Source organism: Cheilinus undulatus, linkage group 18, assembly GCF_018320785.1.
Source record: "Cheilinus undulatus linkage group 18, ASM1832078v1, whole genome shotgun sequence".
Classification (NCBI taxonomy): domain Eukaryota; kingdom Metazoa; phylum Chordata; class Actinopteri; order Labriformes; family Labridae; genus Cheilinus; species Cheilinus undulatus.
This window is the reverse complement of record NC_054882.1, coordinates 14589178-14607934: the sequence shown is the minus strand read 5'-3', so window position 1 is coordinate 14607934 and position 18757 is coordinate 14589178. Positions and strand designations below refer to the sequence as shown.

The 18757-nt window shown below is 38.5% G+C and overlaps 2 protein-coding genes across 5 annotated transcripts; both read left to right on the top strand.

The window, feature by feature from the left end:
- Positions 1–1452: 1452 nt before the first annotated feature.
- Positions 1453–11519, top strand: senp2 (SUMO specific peptidase 2). 2 transcript variants are annotated; one of them, XM_041813272.1, is made up of 17 exons: positions 1453–1907; positions 2632–2693; positions 2781–2893; positions 3755–3821; positions 3939–4020; positions 4139–4316; positions 5069–5175; positions 5273–5394; positions 5483–5528; positions 5619–5691; positions 5781–5948; positions 6531–6662; positions 8497–8721; positions 8966–9045; positions 9372–9456; positions 9554–9649; positions 10602–11519. In XM_041813272.1, exons 1-17 carry the CDS (start codon positions 1486–1488, stop codon positions 10662–10664), a joined length of 2121 nt encoding a protein of 706 aa, XP_041669206.1. In that variant the 5' UTR covers positions 1453–1485; the 3' UTR covers positions 10665–11519. The 2 variants fall into 2 exon arrangements, with proteins under 2 accessions (XP_041669206.1, XP_041669205.1); XM_041813271.1 differs by having other exon boundaries at positions 1455–1907; positions 5480–5528.
- Positions 11520–12449: 930 nt separating this feature from the next.
- Positions 12450–18206, top strand: LOC121526737 (transformer-2 protein homolog alpha-like). Of its 3 annotated transcripts, XM_041813446.1 has the most exons (9): positions 12450–12828; positions 13302–13577; positions 13940–14086; positions 15190–15349; positions 15565–15753; positions 15958–16073; positions 16156–16305; positions 16489–16559; positions 17629–18206. In XM_041813446.1, the coding sequence occupies exons 2-9, from the start codon at positions 13558–13560 to the stop codon at positions 17637–17639; spliced, it is 864 nt and encodes a 287-aa protein (XP_041669380.1). In that variant the 5' UTR covers positions 12450–12828; positions 13302–13557; the 3' UTR covers positions 17640–18206. The 3 variants fall into 3 exon arrangements, with proteins under 3 accessions (XP_041669380.1, XP_041669381.1, XP_041669382.1); XM_041813447.1 differs by lacking the exon at positions 13302–13577 and having other exon boundaries at positions 13956–14086; XM_041813448.1 differs by lacking the exon at positions 12450–12828 and having other exon boundaries at positions 12835–13577.
- The last annotated feature ends 551 nt before the right edge of the window (positions 18207–18757 follow it).

Genomic DNA, 18757 nt, shown 5'->3' with positions numbered 1-18757 from the left:
CCACTCTCCTTCCCTCTACCTTACTGAGGCAAAGGGAAGAATATTTATACCCACTAATTATCAATAGTAACTACTTCCTGTAAAGTTGTAAGTCTGATTGAAACTCTGTCATTATATCATACCCTCATACTTTGAGGCGTTATAATTTGAGAAAAGAATATTACTGGAAATTAAACTCTGGGAGGACACCCCACACAAGTCTGAAGAAACTCCTACATGTAAATCCTACATGCCTGGCTCGTACCTATGGGTGGTCTGCTTTTTAGTGGCTTTTAGTTAATGAAAGGATAAAAATAAATAAAGCTGCTAAGTGAAGGACAGTTGTAAAGAAAAGAGGAGGAAAAGATGGTAAAACCCCTTCACAGCTGAAGAAGAAGATTATTCTCCAGAAGAGGAGAGCTGATGAAGAGGAGGGAGAGAACAACAGAAGTCAGGAAAAAAGGGGAGGAAATGTGTGATGAGCCAAGAGAGGAGAAGAAGAAAATTATTACAGAAAATGCCCAGGCTGAATTCAGATTTGAGGAATCATGAAACATGAAGTGAAAGAAATTGTCAAAAAGAGAAAGAGAGAGGAAGGAGAGAAGAAGAAGTGAAGTCACTACTCAAGTGAAGACAAAGAGAGGCAGAAGAAGAAACTGTTGATCAGATGATAGAGCTTTGTTACAGAAAGGTTGCACAGGTGCCAAGAGTTGATGTGACTGAGATACATGTAAAACTTTCTCTTTTAATGGTGATATTATGGTCATAACTCTAAAAGCTCATTGTTTTGTTTATTTTCTTCTTTCAGTGGAGCAAACTTCCATCCAGAAGTAAAGTTATTAAATTATGTTATGCTTTTTGCCTTTGGAAAAAAACAAACATACATAATAGGTTAGGGGCATACTCAACACTTTAAAATCATAAACATTGTTTCTGATAGGTACAGTAAGTTCTCCCATATAAAACATATGCATTCAATGAATACAAGTGGATTAAAATCAATTTAACTCGTGCTTGTAAAGCAGGAAAAATCTCTGCCTAGCTCTGCCCCTGATCTGCGTATCCATATCTATGCTAAAGGTACTATTGGGAATGAAAGCTTTAGATATTTCTAAAAAAAAAAAACGAACAAACAAACATATAATGGGTCAATATAAAGGGAAAATATTGCTGGTGAAAGCAAAAGATATTTGCAAGGTAATGCAAAATTATTACAGACTAATGCAAACTTATTACGAAGAGATACAAAACACTGATGTGGCGATTATCACACACGTTGTTTGATTTTACACTTTAATTTTCTTCATTTCATTTATTTTTATTCTTTTGTTTTTATTCTTGAAAATAGATTTATTTTCTCTGATGTTGTTGATTATTATGTAAGAGCTGACATGTGAGCCGCTTAGCAGCAGCAAACGTTTTACTGTTTTGCTACTGACGCGTTTTGCTCTCACAGAGGTTCGTTTGTTTACGTAAACGTCATAGGCCGCTTTTGGGCATTCTTGAATGTGCCGTTTCAAACTGAATCTGTATATTACAACTCCGCCCACTCGGTTTACTAGATACTTAAAACTAACGCTCTTAAAAGGAGCGCTAAGTGACGCAGATCAGCAGAGCGCTGCTAACGGTAAGCTAAGTCAACAGAAGGCTGTGTGTGTCGTAGATCGCTGTTTGACATTTTTATCGGTTTGTAAAATAGTCCTGGCCGGCTCGGGAAGCTCCGTTACATTTTTCTCGTATTTATCTGGGATGTATGGATGGATAGTTGACGGAATATCGTCGCTGTTTGAGTCCGTTTCGGGGCAAAACCCCTCAGAGCTGCCCGGGAAAGGTAACGTAGCTGAGGAAGTGCCCACGCGACCTGCCGTGAAAGCGAGAGCACAGCAGCCAGAAAGCCACGGCAGACCGGCTAAACGGAACTATCAGAGGTTGGTTACGGAGGATTCATGCTTTATTTTTAGGTTTTACGTTTGTAATAGTACACCCAACATCTCTTGGTTGTTGAATAGGTTGGTTAACGTTCTCTAGCTAAAGCTATCGATAGATAGTTGTAGTTAATGGCTTAAACTTAACGTTGAGTGTTAGCTAACTAGACTAGCGCTAATTAGCCTACATGTACGGGCTATTGGCAAGATATCAGAGCTTAATAGTTGTAACCAGTCTTTCATTTACACTGTGTTTAGACTAACGCAGTAATGGTGCTCTGCTTTATTTAAACTTGCATTCCTGTTTCACTTTGCTGCAGGCCAATTTTGTACACAAGTACTTAGAGGCTACTTCGGCTATATCATCCTTTAAAGTGCCCTCCATCTATCCAAATACAGTCCAGCAAAATAACGTGCTTTATGCTGAATTATATAATATATCTAGCTTTAAAGACTGCAGTCAGATTCAACAACCTTACACTGAAGTGTATGTATAGGTATATTATGTGTAGTTTTTGTTTAAGTTGTCTAATTGAGATCTAAATTATAAACTTTATAACCTCTATGAAGGATACCGTTTAAGGTAATGTGGAACAACTTGGTCAGCAAAAGCACATTGCTCTAACCCAAACACTTTAACGAATTGCCGGTATAGATTTCATAAAGCCTCTGGGGTAGATATGGTTTTTGGTTCCCACCTCCACCTGTATTTCTCCTGTGTTTACAGTGTTGATGTTGAAGATGGTGTGTGCCAAAGGGACCCAGTACAGGTTAAAAGGCGCAGGCGTGGTAGGTTTGATAACAGGAAAACAGTATTTATTGTCAGTCTTCCTCAAATGAAGACGGTTGCTGATTTTGTGCTGTTCTCTGTGCCAGATGTAGTCATCAGCTTTGTGAAGAAGACCGTGGCTGGGGTAGCAGGTCTGCTCAGGCTGAGAAACCCGCTAATCACCAGGTGTGAGAAGCCAAGACAGTATGAAGAGCCACAGGTTTGTCCTTCAACTTCCAACAGCACCCAGTGCATTGAAGTTTGATTCAGAAGAAAGCAGTATAAATGACACAGCTGTTGTAAAACTCATTAAACTGGAGGTATTATAAATATTGATGGTCCTTTTCAGTCTAGGCATGCAAATGCAAATTTTGATCTGATTTAATGGTGAATAAGTCAAATATAACCTCCAGCTTCCACATACAATGGCTGTGGCACGATCCACTGGCAAAAATGCACTGTGGAGCAAATTGCTCTTTCTCTAACTAATCAAAGCAGTTCCATTGCCCACTCCAGTCAGGGTCCGCCTCCAAGTGCCACTCTACTCCGGGTTGTTGGAGATTGGCAGCAGGTCTGTTTTCATCTGCCGCCAAACCGTGACCCTTCATGTAGACCAATCCAAACAGCTGGAAAAACATGCAAAGTATTTGGTCAACTTCAAAATACAAAACAAGGCCTGGACTCCCGACCATAAATCAGAACTGTATCAACATTACATCTCATCCTGCAGCACAAGCTTTAATTCTGCAGAAGCAATAAAGTCATGTCGAAATGATGACGTATTTACCACACTGGAAATGTGTGAGGTCACTCACCTTCAGTTGGAGCAAAACTGCTGCGCTGCAGAGCACAGCCCATGTATGTGGTACTTATGGGTAAGAAGACAGTGCCTGACTTGTTTCTGTTAAGTAAATTAAGGTAGCATATGTATCTGTGTACAAACTCAGACATGCCAGCAGTCTGTAATTAACAGACTTAATACTGCTTAACAAAGTAGCTTTATTGCAGCCTGTACTTAGATTAATGATGGTTATTGATGGTTTCTATCTTTGATTACCTTGCATTCCCTCTGTTAATGTAGGCTGTGACTCTGATGGGGATAGATGAGCTCCACACCTCTTGGCTGAACAGTTCTGAGTGGAGAATGAGTAAGTGGAGATTGCTTTTACAGCAAGAAAACAATGATCCATGAGACAGTGGCTTTTCAGTGTGCTTTTCTATTCTGTACTTCTTTCACTGGGTTGACTTTTGTTCTTTGTCTACAGATAAACCAGTGGGTGGCATAAATGAGAGGGGTGGAAAGAATCCCTTTCAGAATTCTTCACCTCCTCTAGTGAGGAAATACAGGCAAGTTATATCATTACATTGCCGTTTCCTTCACTTATTCAGTGAGATATAGAAATAACTGTCAGAGTTAGCTTTTGACATGACAGCTTTCTAATGTTCATAATCTTTTTAAATCCAGTGGGGCCGGGCTGTCTGCTGCTGGGCACCTTGACAGGGGTGTGGACCGGGAGAGGAGAAGCTCTCTCCAGCTACTGCCCTCTAGACCTGCTCTGAGGGTGGGAACCGCAAACCCTGATCCATTCTGCAATGGCTTTGGATACCAACGCTGCTACAAGCCCAGTCTCACTGTGGAGGAGGTAATATATTTTATTAACTTGACTGAACAGAGCTTTGCATTTGATGATGCAATGCTCTGCATGATGCTTGTCTGCTTATACCTTATACCTCCCCTCTGGTAGGCGTAACAGGGCTCTGCATGCCAAAACAGCCCGACACAGAAACAGTTTCCTCCTCGAGGCTGTCACGCTGATGAACACTTAACAGTCAAACAGTGTCAGAGAATGTAACCGTCATCTTACAAGCACCATAGCCATGCTTATGTAAAATATCCTGCACTGTCTCTTTACTATTTTTACTCTTTAACTATTTTTTACTGTGGTAAAATGGCAGCTCACATGCATAATTGCACAAGTTAATTTAAAATATCTTAATTATGCTATCTACCTCGTTTAAATCTACCTACACCCTTGCATATTTTTATACTTTTGATCATGTCTAGTCAGCATTCTTGCATCCTTTGCACAGTGCAACCATACCATCAACGCACACAGACCTGTTTATTTGTCATCATATTTAATGTTAATTTTTGTACACTGAGCGCAAAGCTAACCAGAGTCAAGTTCCTTGTTATGTAAGCATTCTTGGCCAATAAAGCTCCTTCTGATTCTTAACACAGTAAATCAGTAACTGCCTTTGGTCAGCTGAGATATCCCACCACATCCAGCATTTACACAAAGTTCTTTTATCAAGAGAATCCACTCATAACACCACTTTCTATGGTCTGGATTTTTTTCTGTGCAAGTGTTCATTTCTTTGTTTCTCATTTCAGACCATAAAGCAGGATGAAAAGGAGCGCTACAAGCGCCTGCTGGAAATGGTAACAGAGAAATACAACAAAAGTCAACCTCTGCCTTTCATTCAGACAAAGCCACATGAGTAAGTGATGCCCGTATGATTTATTTCAACATGAGCTGTTTAAAACATTAACAAACTGAGCTGATCAGATTCCTAAATGCTTTTTTGTTGCTCCCAGTGCAAAGCTGTTACAGAGTGATCCCAAACCTGCTGCTCCTGGAAAAGTGACTGAACCAGTGATCAGGAAGCCCGCTCCTGGACAAGTGACTGAACCAGTGAGCCGGAAAACAGGGTATACAGGTAAGTTTCCTTGAAGAGATGTGGTGCTCCTATTTTGGGCATGCAGGCAATCTTTTTCAAATCTGCACTTATTCTTTGTGCACAGCAGCTCCAGGTGTGTTTTCATGGAGAAATGCCTCTGCAGTGACAGACAGGTTAGTAAAGTATGTCTTGATATATTTGCATACGTTAGTATCATGTGTTTTTTTGCTGATAATTTTACAAAACAATTTTTTGTTTTCCAGGCGCAGCAGCTTGACCTTCAGTAAAACATTCAGTGGAGCTTTTGAGGAGACACAGCCTGTGAGATGTACAAAGGTAGAATTATCTCTTTACTCATGACAAAGACCTCATTCTCAGTTATAATTACAGTCTTAAATTCAAATGTATTATTTCTGTATTCTCAGCCTGTGTTGCAGCAGAAACAAGCTGCAGAGTTGGACCTTTCTACAGAGGTTGCTACTCGCCTAAATCTAGTAGACAGAGAGACTTCTGCAGCGACCATCCCTGAAGCACACACTGCACACACCGCACATTCAAGACATGCTGATGAGGATATACCTCGGCTGACAAAGGTGAGATGGTCAGGAGTTTTGTGTAGTCACTGTGTTGAAAACATACAGCATGTATTAGAACTGCTTGTCACTAAAGAGTGTGCAATTCATACAGATGTCCACAACAAACTTTGATCTTCAGAAGATCTTTAGACATCATGGACTGTGAAAACTGGAATAAACTCAACAATTTTAGGCCTGAATTAAAATAAATTTGTCAGTCTCTAATTTTTTGCAAAATGAAATTTAACATCACTTCAGCAATAAGATAATTCATGTTTATCATGTTTGTCTGCTGACCAGCAAAAGGGCATAAAAGAGACAGTGGGATTATAAAGTTCTTTCTGCTGTACCTTCATTTCTCTTTCTCTGCCTCTGCTGCAAGCTGGCTTCACATGACATTCAATTAGACATTACAGACAGAAAATGACAAAAATAAATATAATAAATTAATAATCTGACTATCAAAACACATCATTGTACAATTGCATATAAACACAGTCATGCAAGTAAAGGTAAGGCATTTTTATAATGTATGGCAGCTTATTTGAACTCAAACTGCATCAGCTGCATAACTTGTGTGTGTATTGTCTTTGTGAATAGGAGATGGCAGCTGAGGTGAGCCGTGCTCTGGCTCAGAGTGATCCCAACCTCGTTTTAAGTGCAGCTTTCAAACTACGCATCACACAGAGAGACCTGGCCACGCTGCAGGAAGGTAGCTGGCTGAATGATGAGGTAAGGATGTGAAGGCGGTTTAAAATTACTTTTATATTTGTAAAACAGTTCAGATTTATAGAGTATGCCCTACATTTAGTCCTCAAGTCATTATATAAAATGCAGTCAACGAAAGATGTTGCCAGTAGAGGTGTAGGTGCTTTGCAGATAAGGTGACACAGCAGCGGAGAACTGCAGTTGGGGGACAAGAAGGGATTTCTGCATAAAGAAATGCTACCAAAATGTTTTGAACTGTTTACGACTATGCCAAGTGTTCAAAGTATGGTAACAAAAACATTCTTAAGCTGCTTTTGTGTCCTTAAAGTAGAGAAACATTCAGGCAAAATAAAGTCTGAAAATTCACATCACAGACCTTTGTCTAAAACCTGAACAGTCGGTGTCGCACAATGCTTGTGTATGGTCCTATTCCACAAAGCGGTCTGGCTCAGCACAGTTTTGCCATGGTTAAGCTTATTAAACTCTGCTGCCTCCTCAGCTGATGTCCATCCAGGCTTGCTTGTTGTGATAATCTGTCTGTTTTAAGAGATCCAGATCATTTGGCTCAGCCCAATAGAGCTGGTTGTCTGGCTCCCGAATGGCTCTTAGTTTGGTACCAGTTTGGATTTTTAAACGGGGATCAAATAAGGATGGAGTAAAGAAAGCTGGTGCTCAAAGTGGATCTAGCTAAAGGGGTCACATTAAAGAGCTGTTTCATAGAATAGGCTTGGTTGTGAATGGCTTATCATTTCTTGGGTGCTCACTGTTTATTTTGAATTAATAGCATGTTTATGACAAAATAGGGAATTTTTTATAGAGGCTCACCTAAGGTCTTAGCTCAGTACAAGACTCCTCTGGCTAGATGGTGCTAGAAGGTTTGCAGGACTGAGTGATTTGTGATATTGATTGCCTCCATCCACACCAGGTAAATCAGTTAAACTGTGGAGGAAAAAAAACACTTTTTTGCAAAGAGTAGGGATCTTACTTAATGTATGTAGAAATTTCGGATAGTAATTTCAGCGCACAGAGCTGTTAGCCTGGAAGAGCTAACTTTCCACAGCTTCCATTTATTCTTAACGGCTTTTGCCCACTTCCTTCCTGTATCCCTTCATTAAAAACAATCTTTAGGTTTGTATGAGCTGAAAAAAGTTAAACCTCAACCACGTGAAGTCCTGTGTGAGTTACGCATGAGTCAGGTTCACTTCTCAGGGTTCAGGCCTTCAGTGAGTTGTGGCAGAGTATCCTAAGTTCACTGTTGCTACTTTTTTAGGACCAGGAATATTATTAATTACTTAAATTTTTGTTTTTCAGTTGTGGGAGTTCACTACTCACCCTATTCCTCTAGTCACATGTGCCAGTGTTTCATTGTGTTTGTAGTGTCACTCCCAAAACAGTTTAAAAAGTAAGAAACCTCTGGTGTTACCTCGTTGCCACAAACACTGTTAACTGAATTGTCTGTGTGTGTGGAGTGTGGATGTTTACCACACCAGACCATTTCTGTTTGGTGGTAGTCGCAGCTATTGCACACAGTTGCCATGGAAACAGAGTTTGTTGCATGACCTGCTTTCTAATATTAGCAACCCTAAATGTGGCCAATATGACTGAGAGGCTCAGCATGCTCATGCGAACATTGTTCTTACTATTGTGCTTACACTACTGCATTAGTGTACATATTCAATGTGACGAAAGCCAATACCGCATCTTATCATACATCATTATGACATTATGATTAAACGTAATGATTTTATTTTTTTCTTATTAAAATTATTATATGATAAAACCCAGCCATCCCTCCACAGAGACAACAATTGGTCCTCTTTTTTTTAACACTTTTTATGCTCTTATCTTCCTCTCAAAGGTGATCAATTTCTACCTTTCCCTGGTCATGGAGAGGTGCGCTGGAGAAGCAGCTGGACTCAAAGTCTACACCTTCAGCACCTTCTTCTTCCCGAAGCTGCGAGGTGGAAGAGGCGGACAGGCTGGCGGACACTCTGCAGTAAAGCGTTGGACCAAAGCAGTTGACCTTTTCCTCTATGACCTCATCCTGGTCCCTCTGCACCTAGGCGTTCACTGGGCTTTAGCTGTGAGTCAGAACCACAATTACTAAATTATTTTTACCCTTAAAGTGGATGTTTTACATGCTGTGCCTTAATTAATACTTACTGAAAAGAGGGGTTTTTAAAATACAATATTTAATGTTCTTTGTCATTTGCAATCCACCACTGCTTAAAAATCTGATTACTTCCACCGAACAAGACACAGATCCAGTGGGGACTAATTATACCTGATTTTTTTGACATTTTGCTTTCCTGTCTCTCTTCCTACAGGTGATCGATTTTAAGTCAAAGACAGTGAAGTCATATGACTCAATGGGCCAGAGACATGATGACATCTGTAGTCTTTTACTGTGAGTCTTTATTATCCTGCTAGGCTCAATGATCTGTCCTAAAGCCTTTTCCAGAATTTCCTCTCTTTCTCCCTCTCCCTCTTCTCTTTTTCTGCATCTCATTCTTCTCTATTTATGCACCCCCTGCTTATTTTTTTCTCCATTTCTTTTTCTGCATCTCCCTCTGTCCCTTGAAAACACAAACACAGCTTCAGCAGATGGCTATTTAACATGAGTTTGGTTCTGCTAAAGTTTTTTTTGCTACTGTAACTTTAAGTGCTGTGCTCATGGTTGGTGAGTTAATGTTGTTTTTTTTTATAAATAACACTTTTCTTCTCATTTTCCAGACTCTACCTTAAAGAGGAGCACAAAGCTAAGAAAGGTAGAGAGCTGGACAGCACCAAATGGACTTTCAGCAGCTTGAGAGCAAATGTGAGTAAAACTGGGATGAATGATCATTAAACTGTTTTTTTTTTTTAAACTTTAACTATGAGGGCAATGTTTTGTGCATTTTTCATATCTCTTATAGGAGATTCCCCAGCAGAGAAACGGCAGTGACTGTGGTGTTTTTGCCTGTAAATATGCTGACTACATTGCAAGGGGAAGACCTTTGACCTTCAAACAGGTATATTCTTTACACAGATCCGCCATAATATTATGACCTATTGTCTAATCTAATAAGAGTTCACACATTTGGCTATAAATTCTTGTTTTATTGAGCTTCTTTATGCTCTGTTTTTGTTGACATGCTCAGAAGGGTGATTACTCTACCTTATGTGTATTTTTGTATAGGGATGAGTGCTGAAACCCGGTGCCGACAGATCAGATACTGAACGAGCTGAATTTAAAAAAATATATATATATATTTTGGTGCTGCATTTTGGTACCACTTCTCTCCAATTTAAGAAAAATACTGAAAGAAAATAAAACAGTAAAGTAAGATTAACAAATAAGTTGTTTATATTAACAGACGTTTGCGAGTTCTAATGGAACTAACATTTAAAAGACTTAAAAATAAGTCTTGAGAAAATTTAGTTAAGAATTGACAGGAGCCTTAGAAAATAGAATTTATCAGAGCTCAGTAAGGTTTATTAATTGTGTGAATTTTGCGGTGATTTTTTTTTATTCAATACAGTTGCTGACATTTGAAGTTTAGAGCTGTCTATGCAATTAGAAGGGTATTTTTTGCGCTGTTGACCATTATCATGTGTTTTTCTACCAAAAGTATCGATTCAGGCACCTTGTTGGCACCGGTACCATTGTAAAAATATAGATTTAGCACCAGTATCATTAAACCAAAGCAATGTCCAACCCTAGTGTTGAAGTTGTATTGGGTGGATTTTACTGGAATGTTAAAGATTGAAAAGTGCCACCACATATTTGCATGCCACAAGAATACCACCACCCTTTTTGACTTCAATACCAAGAGTAAAATAATATAATCACCGTTCTGACCATTTCAACATAAAACTAACATACAAAGGCTTTATTAGTAAGATTTAAAGTTTAGCTATTGTAGATTGATGCATGTTTAACTTTCATACAATAAAACTCTAACATTAAGTTCTTCTCTACAGTGCCACATGCCTCTTTTCAGGAAGTTAATGATATGGGAAATCATCAATCAGCAGCTGCTATAGATGATCACAACAATCTCATTAATGACCTAACATCAGTGGTGGATGTGACACCTGTGTAGAGTTAGCATGATGAAGAAAATGGGCCAAAGAACTGGACTTAATGGACTGAAATCGCACCCAGTCTAGCTGCTCTGGTCTGGAAAAATCAAACACTAGTCTTAAGAGTTTCCCAACAGGAACGCATTACATTTTGTAATCTCTGAGTTGTAATTGGAGAAATCTGGATCTAAGAATTGTATGTCTTATATGAGCTTTGGCACTACTGACTGACTGGCTTTTTTATTGACCTTTGATTGTTAGTTTTTCTGTTTGAAGTTCTGCCTGAAGTGCCTTAAATTATCCAACACTTAGCTCAACTCAAAGCAAGCTCCTGTATAGTTTGTGGAATTATTTTGTTAGCTACAAGTCAAGTCTGAGAGGTTTGACTCAAAATTCATTGAAATAATAGTTTGAGAGATATTTTGTGTTACATTTGGCTCAGTTCAACCAGTGGAAATTCAGATACCTCTCTTAAAGTCCCTTCAGAGAACAGAAGTGCATGGTCGAGTGCTAGTATTTTCCTGTGTTTATATTATTTATGACTTGGCTGAATGAGAACCTGTCAGTGTGAGTGCGTAAGTCCGTCCTCTTTGAGTGGAGCATTGTTGCTGTATCTCTTTAATGTTAAATAAAGGCACTGTAGGTCTGTGAATATTTGGATTAGCATATTGCAGGAGGATGTCTAGGGCTACATTGACTTACAGTATAGTATACTGCCTAACAAACTACTGTACAGATATGCATGTTTGAGGTCATGCTATAAAAATGTGATTTTTTTTTTCCCTCCAATGTAATAAAGTATTTCTTTTGTATTTAGCTAGAGCTGTGTGTGTTCATTGACTTGCATTTTAACCATTCACTTACATGTAAGAACCATGTGGTAGAAAGTAATTTAGAGCGTAATTATTAAAAAATAAAAATAAAAAAAAAAATAGAAGCAATCTCAGGACAAATCTTAATATATGATGGTTTCATGCTTCTGAAGTATTTCATTCATTGTGTAGTTATGTTTAAAGTCCTAACTTGCAAGAAAACACAAAGACTGACAATATCTCTGATGTAAAAATGGAAGAATATGAAATGCTTAATTAATACCAGAAAGTCTAAGTATGGAGTTATAAGATACAATGCTGGTCCTCCAGCCTCAGGACCCACTATCATCTCCTGAATGATAAATTTTGACCTGAATTTCCAAAAGCATATAATATATTTAAGAAAACTGTTGCAGTTTGGACCTTAGAACAAAACATGAATGACCCAAAAAGACAAGACATGGCACTAACATTAAGATGTAGTACTGAGACTTTAGGGGTAACATGCACTCTATTGGCAAGAAAATTGTTCTTTTTTTATTTTAAAATGTTTATGACAATATATAATGAATATGTCATGAATATGAATATGTTGTTGATGTATTTATAATAAAAATGAACAATATGATATGATGAAATGCATTCTACTACCAAGAATATTGTTTATTGAACATGTTTATATATATGAACATATTGATACATATGTTCGTATGTATTGTTCACATAAAATATATATGAACAATATATGAATACAGCTGTGTATCAAAGCCATGAATGCGTAAAGATATTTACAAGAAAAAATGTGAAAATGAATAAAACGGTATGTCGTCGCTTCTTTTTGGGAGCTACCAGAATAACTATTGTTCGTAACGTTAGCTTTTTTCCGTATTAAAGTCACGTGACGACACTGCCGTACTACTTTAAGTTTCCTTCAACTGCTTTTTTTCATCAACACGTTTGGTGTAAAGGAAGAATGAATTTCGACTTTTGGGGGAATTCGTTTATCTTGTTTTTAATCTACTGTGCAAGTCGATATTTGACTCATTTTAACAGACGATATTTAGACGACGCCATTATTGTGAAGGTCAGACCGGAACAATTAAACGAGGACGGGGCGGAGCGGTGAGATCAGAGACGTCTGGTGGATACGGTTAGCGAGCTCTGCTCAAATCGGTGTGCCTCGCCGTAAATTTGGTATAAAACCGAGTTAAATCTGTCTGTTAAATATCACAGTACACCTTTTACAAATTATAAACGTACTGTCTTGATAGAAAATTATGAGTGATAACGAGAAAGACTTCAAGGAGGAGCGGGTGAGTTCTTATTTGTAAGCTAGCTGTGATAAGCTAGCGTCTGCAGGATAGATATCGGACTCAGATATTTAAAAAGTCTATTCTTTTTAAGCAGGCAGTAGGACTTCTGCCTAAGCAACACGTTAAAGTGTTTTATTATCAAAAGTTGAAAATAATGACGGTAATAATACCTTTGTTACAGCCTGCGGCCTACACATGAGAGATGTAGCCGCAGCCTTCCCATGCTACTTTAACTGTAGTGCTAATTGGTTACTGACTAGAAGTATAGAACATTAGCCATTGCTGCTCAATGCCTGCCTTCATTTTCTTGTAGGCATACTGTAGCTTAGGACCAATAAAAACTTAATAAAGCTAACATACAAACGTGTATTAAGCTAATAAATGTTGATGTCCTGGTTTTGCTGTTTTTCTTTGTAAATTTCCTTATTACAGAAACCAACATGCCTTATCACCCTTGTTTGTTCTTTGTTAAGGTTGAGGTTGGAAGAAAGAAAAAGGCTGAAGACGTTTCAGATGTGAAGTTGTTAATGTTTGAAGCTGATGGTGTTGATGCATGCTAATATATGGGATGCTGAAAAGAAGCGGTCAAGATCTGTCCCCACTACTAGTGTTGTATTGGCAGATGGTAAATGGGGGAAGAGGAGGAAAAAAGAAGTCATAATGTCAAAAAGAAGAAAGAAGAAATGAAGGGTTGTATTGAAGTAATGAAGTTAAAGAAGTAATGAAGTTATGATCAGAAGTTTACCAGGGTATGAGTAATTTCCTAACAGTCTGCTATGTTATTATTACTCTATTTCATCCTGTTTCTTTCTCTTAAGCATGCATGATTATTTTTCTCTCTTTTTGAGAACATCACTGGTGAATCCCTCCATACCTCTTAGGTTTATTTTGTGCAATGATCTGATTTTCAGCTAAATTCATCTTTACTTCAACTTTTAGTTCCACATTTATATAATCAGATTCATTGATATTTGTGTCAAAATCTGTTAATGGCCTCAATAAGGTGACCTCCTTCTGTAAGGAGTATGAAGCGGGAAAGCGCTGTCACCCCCTGGCCCTTAATTCTTGTTGTTTGGCACACTATCAGGCTTTAGAGTGTTTCTCATCTCAGGATCTGGTCTGTCCAGGACTCAAGGCATGGCTCGAGGAGTGCATCCCCTCGAGGCTCTGCCAAATCCACCAGCCGTTCACCAGCACGCTCCAAAGGCTCTCAGCGTTCCAGGTCCAGATCCCGTTCTCGATCCAGATCCAGGTCAAGGTAAACAAAAAGAAAAAACAGGGGGTTTGTGTTGTACAGCACATGTGGTCAGTGGTGTAAAAGTAACTACATACATTTACTCAAATTACTGTAGTTGAGTAGTTTTTTTGGAGTACATGTTTAAATCAGTACATTAACCTCTAGGTTTTTAACCAGAGTAAGGCCGGCCACACACTACGGGATTTTAAGCCCAATTTTAGCTCAGATTTGACTCCCCCGACGATTGTGGGGCCGTATACCGACTGGAGCCTCGTCTCAAACGATTATTTGTCTGAGTAGTCTGCATGTGTGTGGTGTCAACACAATTCATTTACTGCTCCAAATCGCGTCGTAGCATCCCAGACCCTGAATTGTAAATATCAAAGACGTTTAATATTTACGGTTCTAGGCGGTAGTGCCGCTGATGGAGTACCCACAACAGCCAATGAGATCGAGGACACTGGGTAGCCAGACGAATCATGCGTACTTTCACCGCTCACAACCATAAACACAACTGTACCTTAATTCCAGCCAGGATTTCATCCCGAGTCTTTCCCGTTTTATAATTGTTGCTGCATTTGTGTGCGTTCAGAGTACTAAAGATGAAAAAATCTTTGGCAATTGTCCTGAAGTCTGTGGTCTATGACTGTTTTAAAATTGTTTCAGATTGAAAAAAATCGTCTAGTGTGTGGCCGGCCTAACACTGTTGTTTTCTATGAGCGGAGATCATTTCCGCCGTCCACTGTTATATTATCTCGTGTTATTAGCGATTTTACCGCTTGATATCAGTGTTATTTTATTCTGGCTCCAGGTTTAGGCTGTAGGCTTCACAATACTTACATAGGCAAAATACCTTGTCATATTTTTCATCCACACTGGATGCTGTTTGATGATTAACGCAGTTAGCAAACGTTATTTTTAGCCCTTAGCGTCTGTTAAAGTAAGAGAATATGTCATATCTGCGATAATATTTTGGTTATTTTGAGCGATCAACCTTGGGACTTTTATTTTACCTATGCAAGTTTTTACCATGGTAACTGTATTTTACTTCCTTTATATAGGAATTAATTTGATGTGAGTGATGCATGAGTTAATTACATACTCTTGACTACTTCTGTTTTTAGGTCCCGTTCTCATCGGAGCTCACGGAGGCACTACTCCCGCTCTCGTTCCCGCTCCCATCGGCGCCGGTCCAGAAGCCGATCTCGAAGCTGGGAGTACAGGCGACGCAGGAGCCATAGCCGCTCCCCCATGTCAAACCGTCGCAGGCACATTGGCAACAGGGTGTGTATTTGTTGGTTTGCTCTTGGTTTGGAGTTACAGTGAGGCTTTAAAAGTTAGTAATGAACTGATTTTCTTTCAGTTATTTTGTACTAAAGAACTAGGGATGTGGGAATGTAGAGATTCATAGTTTTTAAAAATGATTGCCCACAATAGCAGTATTTTTTAAAATTATGTGGTAGGTCACTGGCGTACTCTCCTCTTCTTTCTTCTTGTAGGCCAACCCAGACCCCAATAACTGTCTTGGTGTATTTGGATTGAGCTTGTACACAACTGAGAGGGACCTCAGGGAGGTTTTCTCTAAATACGGCCCTTTAAGTGATGTCAACATTGTGTATGACCAGCAGTCGCGACGCTCACGAGGTTTTGCCTTTGTCTACTTTGAAAACTCTGAGGACTCCAAGGAGGTAAGGAAGAAAAGACTTTATAGTATTTAGGTTTAGGCACAGAAAATACACATTTTTTGTTAAAAGTTTTGACTTCTTCACTGCAAAGTAAGTCCTGTTAAACCATCTCTCTGTGTTCGTTTGCGATCAGAGGGAGGGTAGTTGAAGTCAAATGTAATAAGTTGATGAAAAAGGTCTGCCGTTGTTTGTTTTTGGTGGCTTTAGGCCAAGGAGCGTGCTAATGGGATGGAACTTGATGGCCGCAGGATCAGAGTGGATTTCTCAATCACAAAACGTGCTCATACTCCCACTCCCGGAATCTACATGGGACGTCCAACCTAGTGAGTATTATTTATAGGGATGTTCATTTTCCTAAAGCTGCAGTGCATGGCATCTTTCAAACTTTATTCTACGTGTCTTTAGTGGTGGAGGTGGTGGCGGCGGCGGCGGTAGTGGTGGTGGTTCATATCGTCGGTCCTCGAGGGACTACGACAGGGGCTACGAAAGAGGCTATGACCGAGGCTACGATCGTGACTATGACCGCTATGAAGAAAGAGATTACCGGTCCTACAGGTTTGTTCTTTAATTTTTTCCAAGGTGACACTGACATAAAAATTAATGGAGTTTAACAGAATGAATTTTCTTTATTGCTTTTAAGTCCAGGGAGAAAAAGTAGGAATATTGTTTTGTGTAATTGGAGGGTTTATAAATAAAGCTTATTGGACTCAGTGTAAGTGGGGTTTTTTTTCCCTTTAGGCGCAGATCTCCATCTCCTTACTACAGCAGAGGTTACCGTTCAAGATCCCGCTCGAGGTCCTACTCGCCACGTAAGTGTTGACCATGTTTCTGTTATTAAATTGCAAGGATAAGATGGAGAATTAATACATGTATATTTTTAAGGGATGCTCAGTAGTAATGGCATGATATCTGTTTAGGCAGATCTAAACTTAACAGTTAAATGTCAGTAATATAAGGCCAAGAAGTCAGATTTTCAGATCAGATTTTTTTTTTTTTTTCCAGTGAGAGGTCTTAAATTTTAGAAGGCACTTTGATTAAGATATTGTTTTCTAATCTTTGTTTTCTCGCCAACCTTATGCAATTTTATTCATCATCCTTCAAAGAATTCAGTGTTTGTTTTAAATGTCCTGGAGTAGGACCCCAGACCCCTCTCTGTTTTTTTGTGTGACTCACTTTGATTTAATAAGCTCTGTACTGTTGCGAAACACTAATCCAGTTCTCTAACATCTGGGCTACCAGGTTGCCCACTTAAAAATTCTTGCAGCCCACCCTTATTTAATCAGGTCTTCCCTCACAAAAAGTATTATTCTGTATTTTAATTGTTAAAGTGTGTCAAATCAGCTCAGGACCAAAAATGTGTTACATTGAATATGAATATATATATATATATATAGAGAGAGAGAGAGAGAGAGAGAGAGAGAGAGAGAGAGAGGTTTAATGACCAAAATAATATTTATTTTTTCCTATACCCATGATATTTTTTTTAACAGTACATTAAATCAAAATCAGTCCTGGTCTGGTGCACCAAGAACTCTAATGCCTTAGATTTTTTACTGTTTACAGTGCAAATAGTGGTGGTATTTTTTCTCAGCAAGGTCTCTAAAGATCTTTAATATGATTTTTAAAAGCATGCAGGAACCCTGATATCTGTATCGGCAGAAATAAAGTTGTAGTTAAATGTCAGCATATCAGGAATCTGGAAATATCCAGTTGAGCTCCCCTGATATATTTTAGGGTAAATGGCCACCATCAGGTCTTGTATAATAACATCAGAAATGCATATTAAAGATTATCTATAAAACAGGTATGAAATAAAATATAAAGTGTCATTTCTCAGTATGATTATCATCTTACTCTTTTATTTTTTTGTCCTTACAGGTCACTACTGAGAAGTGAAAGAAGACTCAAAAAGTTCAGTGTTATGGTTTCTATGCTCGCCTTTCTTTGTTTTAAATTTCCAAGATGTGTATTTGAGAAATATTTAAATGTTTATGAAAAAGCGGTTTGAAATTAAGTCTATGGGGGCACCACATTGCCAGAGGTAAATTCAAACAATTTTGCAGTACAACTCATAAAACATTTATGTTTTAATTGGCACTCACCCCAACCTTTTAAAGTTTGAATCTGAAGGGCTGGCTTGTCTCTTGGATTGACTCGACAGATTTGGTTTTAAATGAGCAGAGTTATCTGTAGCTGTTGAATTAAAATTTTGCATACTCTGTAATTTAATTTGTGGTTAGCAATGTTTGTTTCTCTATTTTATTATTTTTTCAGATGGGATGTTCTTTTCTTGTATGTAAATCAGTCATTAAGATTTACTTGGGTAAGATACTGTTATGCTAGGTCGTGTTCCATTTACATCACAGTTTCCAGTATACTTTGGATTGTATTTTTTCTGTTGTTTTTGTTGCTGTTTCTCTTTTGCCATGGAAGAAATAAAGAGATTACTGCTTGGACATGATGCAAGAACATTTGTTTTCAATCAGAATGAAACTGGACTACAAAATTGAGTTTTGTGCAGGATCTACAGGTATTTTTTAAACTCAGTTTATTGACTTACCAACTCAACATTATTATGGTAAAGAAAGGTTACTGATAGTATAATTCTATAGAAGATATGCCATAAGTCAGATAAATGTCAAAGATGACAAAATGCCGTTTTTAAAAAAGATAACCAAACCTACCTGTCCTTGTGTGGAAAAAGTCACTGGGGCTGCTTTGTTGCTTCAGGACCTGGACCACTTGATAATTGATGGAATCATGAATTCTGCTCTCTACCAGAAAATCCTGAAGGAGAATGTCTGGCTATCCATCATGACCTCAAGCTCAAGCACACTTGCAGCAGGGCAATGGTCAAAAGCACACCAGCAAGTCCACCTCTGAATGGATTAAAAAAAAAAAACAGCTTAATGTCCAGACTTAAATTTGATTGAGATACTGTAGCGTGACCTTCCTACAATGTGGCTAAATTAAAACAGTTCTCTAAGGAAGGGTTGGACAAAATTCC

Bases quoted from the DNA above. Each gene is read 5' to 3' on its own strand.
- senp2 (XM_041813271.1), top strand. From the start codon at position 1,486: ATGTGCCGTTTCAAACTGAATCTGTATATTACAACTCCGCCCACTCGG. The intron at 4,317-5,068 runs GTAATATATTTT...TTCTCATTTCAG, and splicing joins CCAGTCTCACTGTGGAGGAG to ACCATAAAGCAGGATGAAAA. The intron at 5,176-5,272 runs GTAAGTGATGCC...TGTTGCTCCCAG, and splicing joins ATTCAGACAAAGCCACATGA to TGCAAAGCTGTTACAGAGTG.
- LOC121526737 (XM_041813447.1), top strand. From the start codon at position 12,793: ATGAGTGATAACGAGAAAGACTTCAAGGAGGAGCGG. The intron at 14,087-15,189 runs GTAAACAAAAAG...TTCTGTTTTTAG, and splicing joins CGATCCAGATCCAGGTCAAG to GTCCCGTTCTCATCGGAGCT. The intron at 15,754-15,957 runs GTAAGGAAGAAA...TGGTGGCTTTAG, and splicing joins ACTCTGAGGACTCCAAGGAG to GCCAAGGAGCGTGCTAATGG.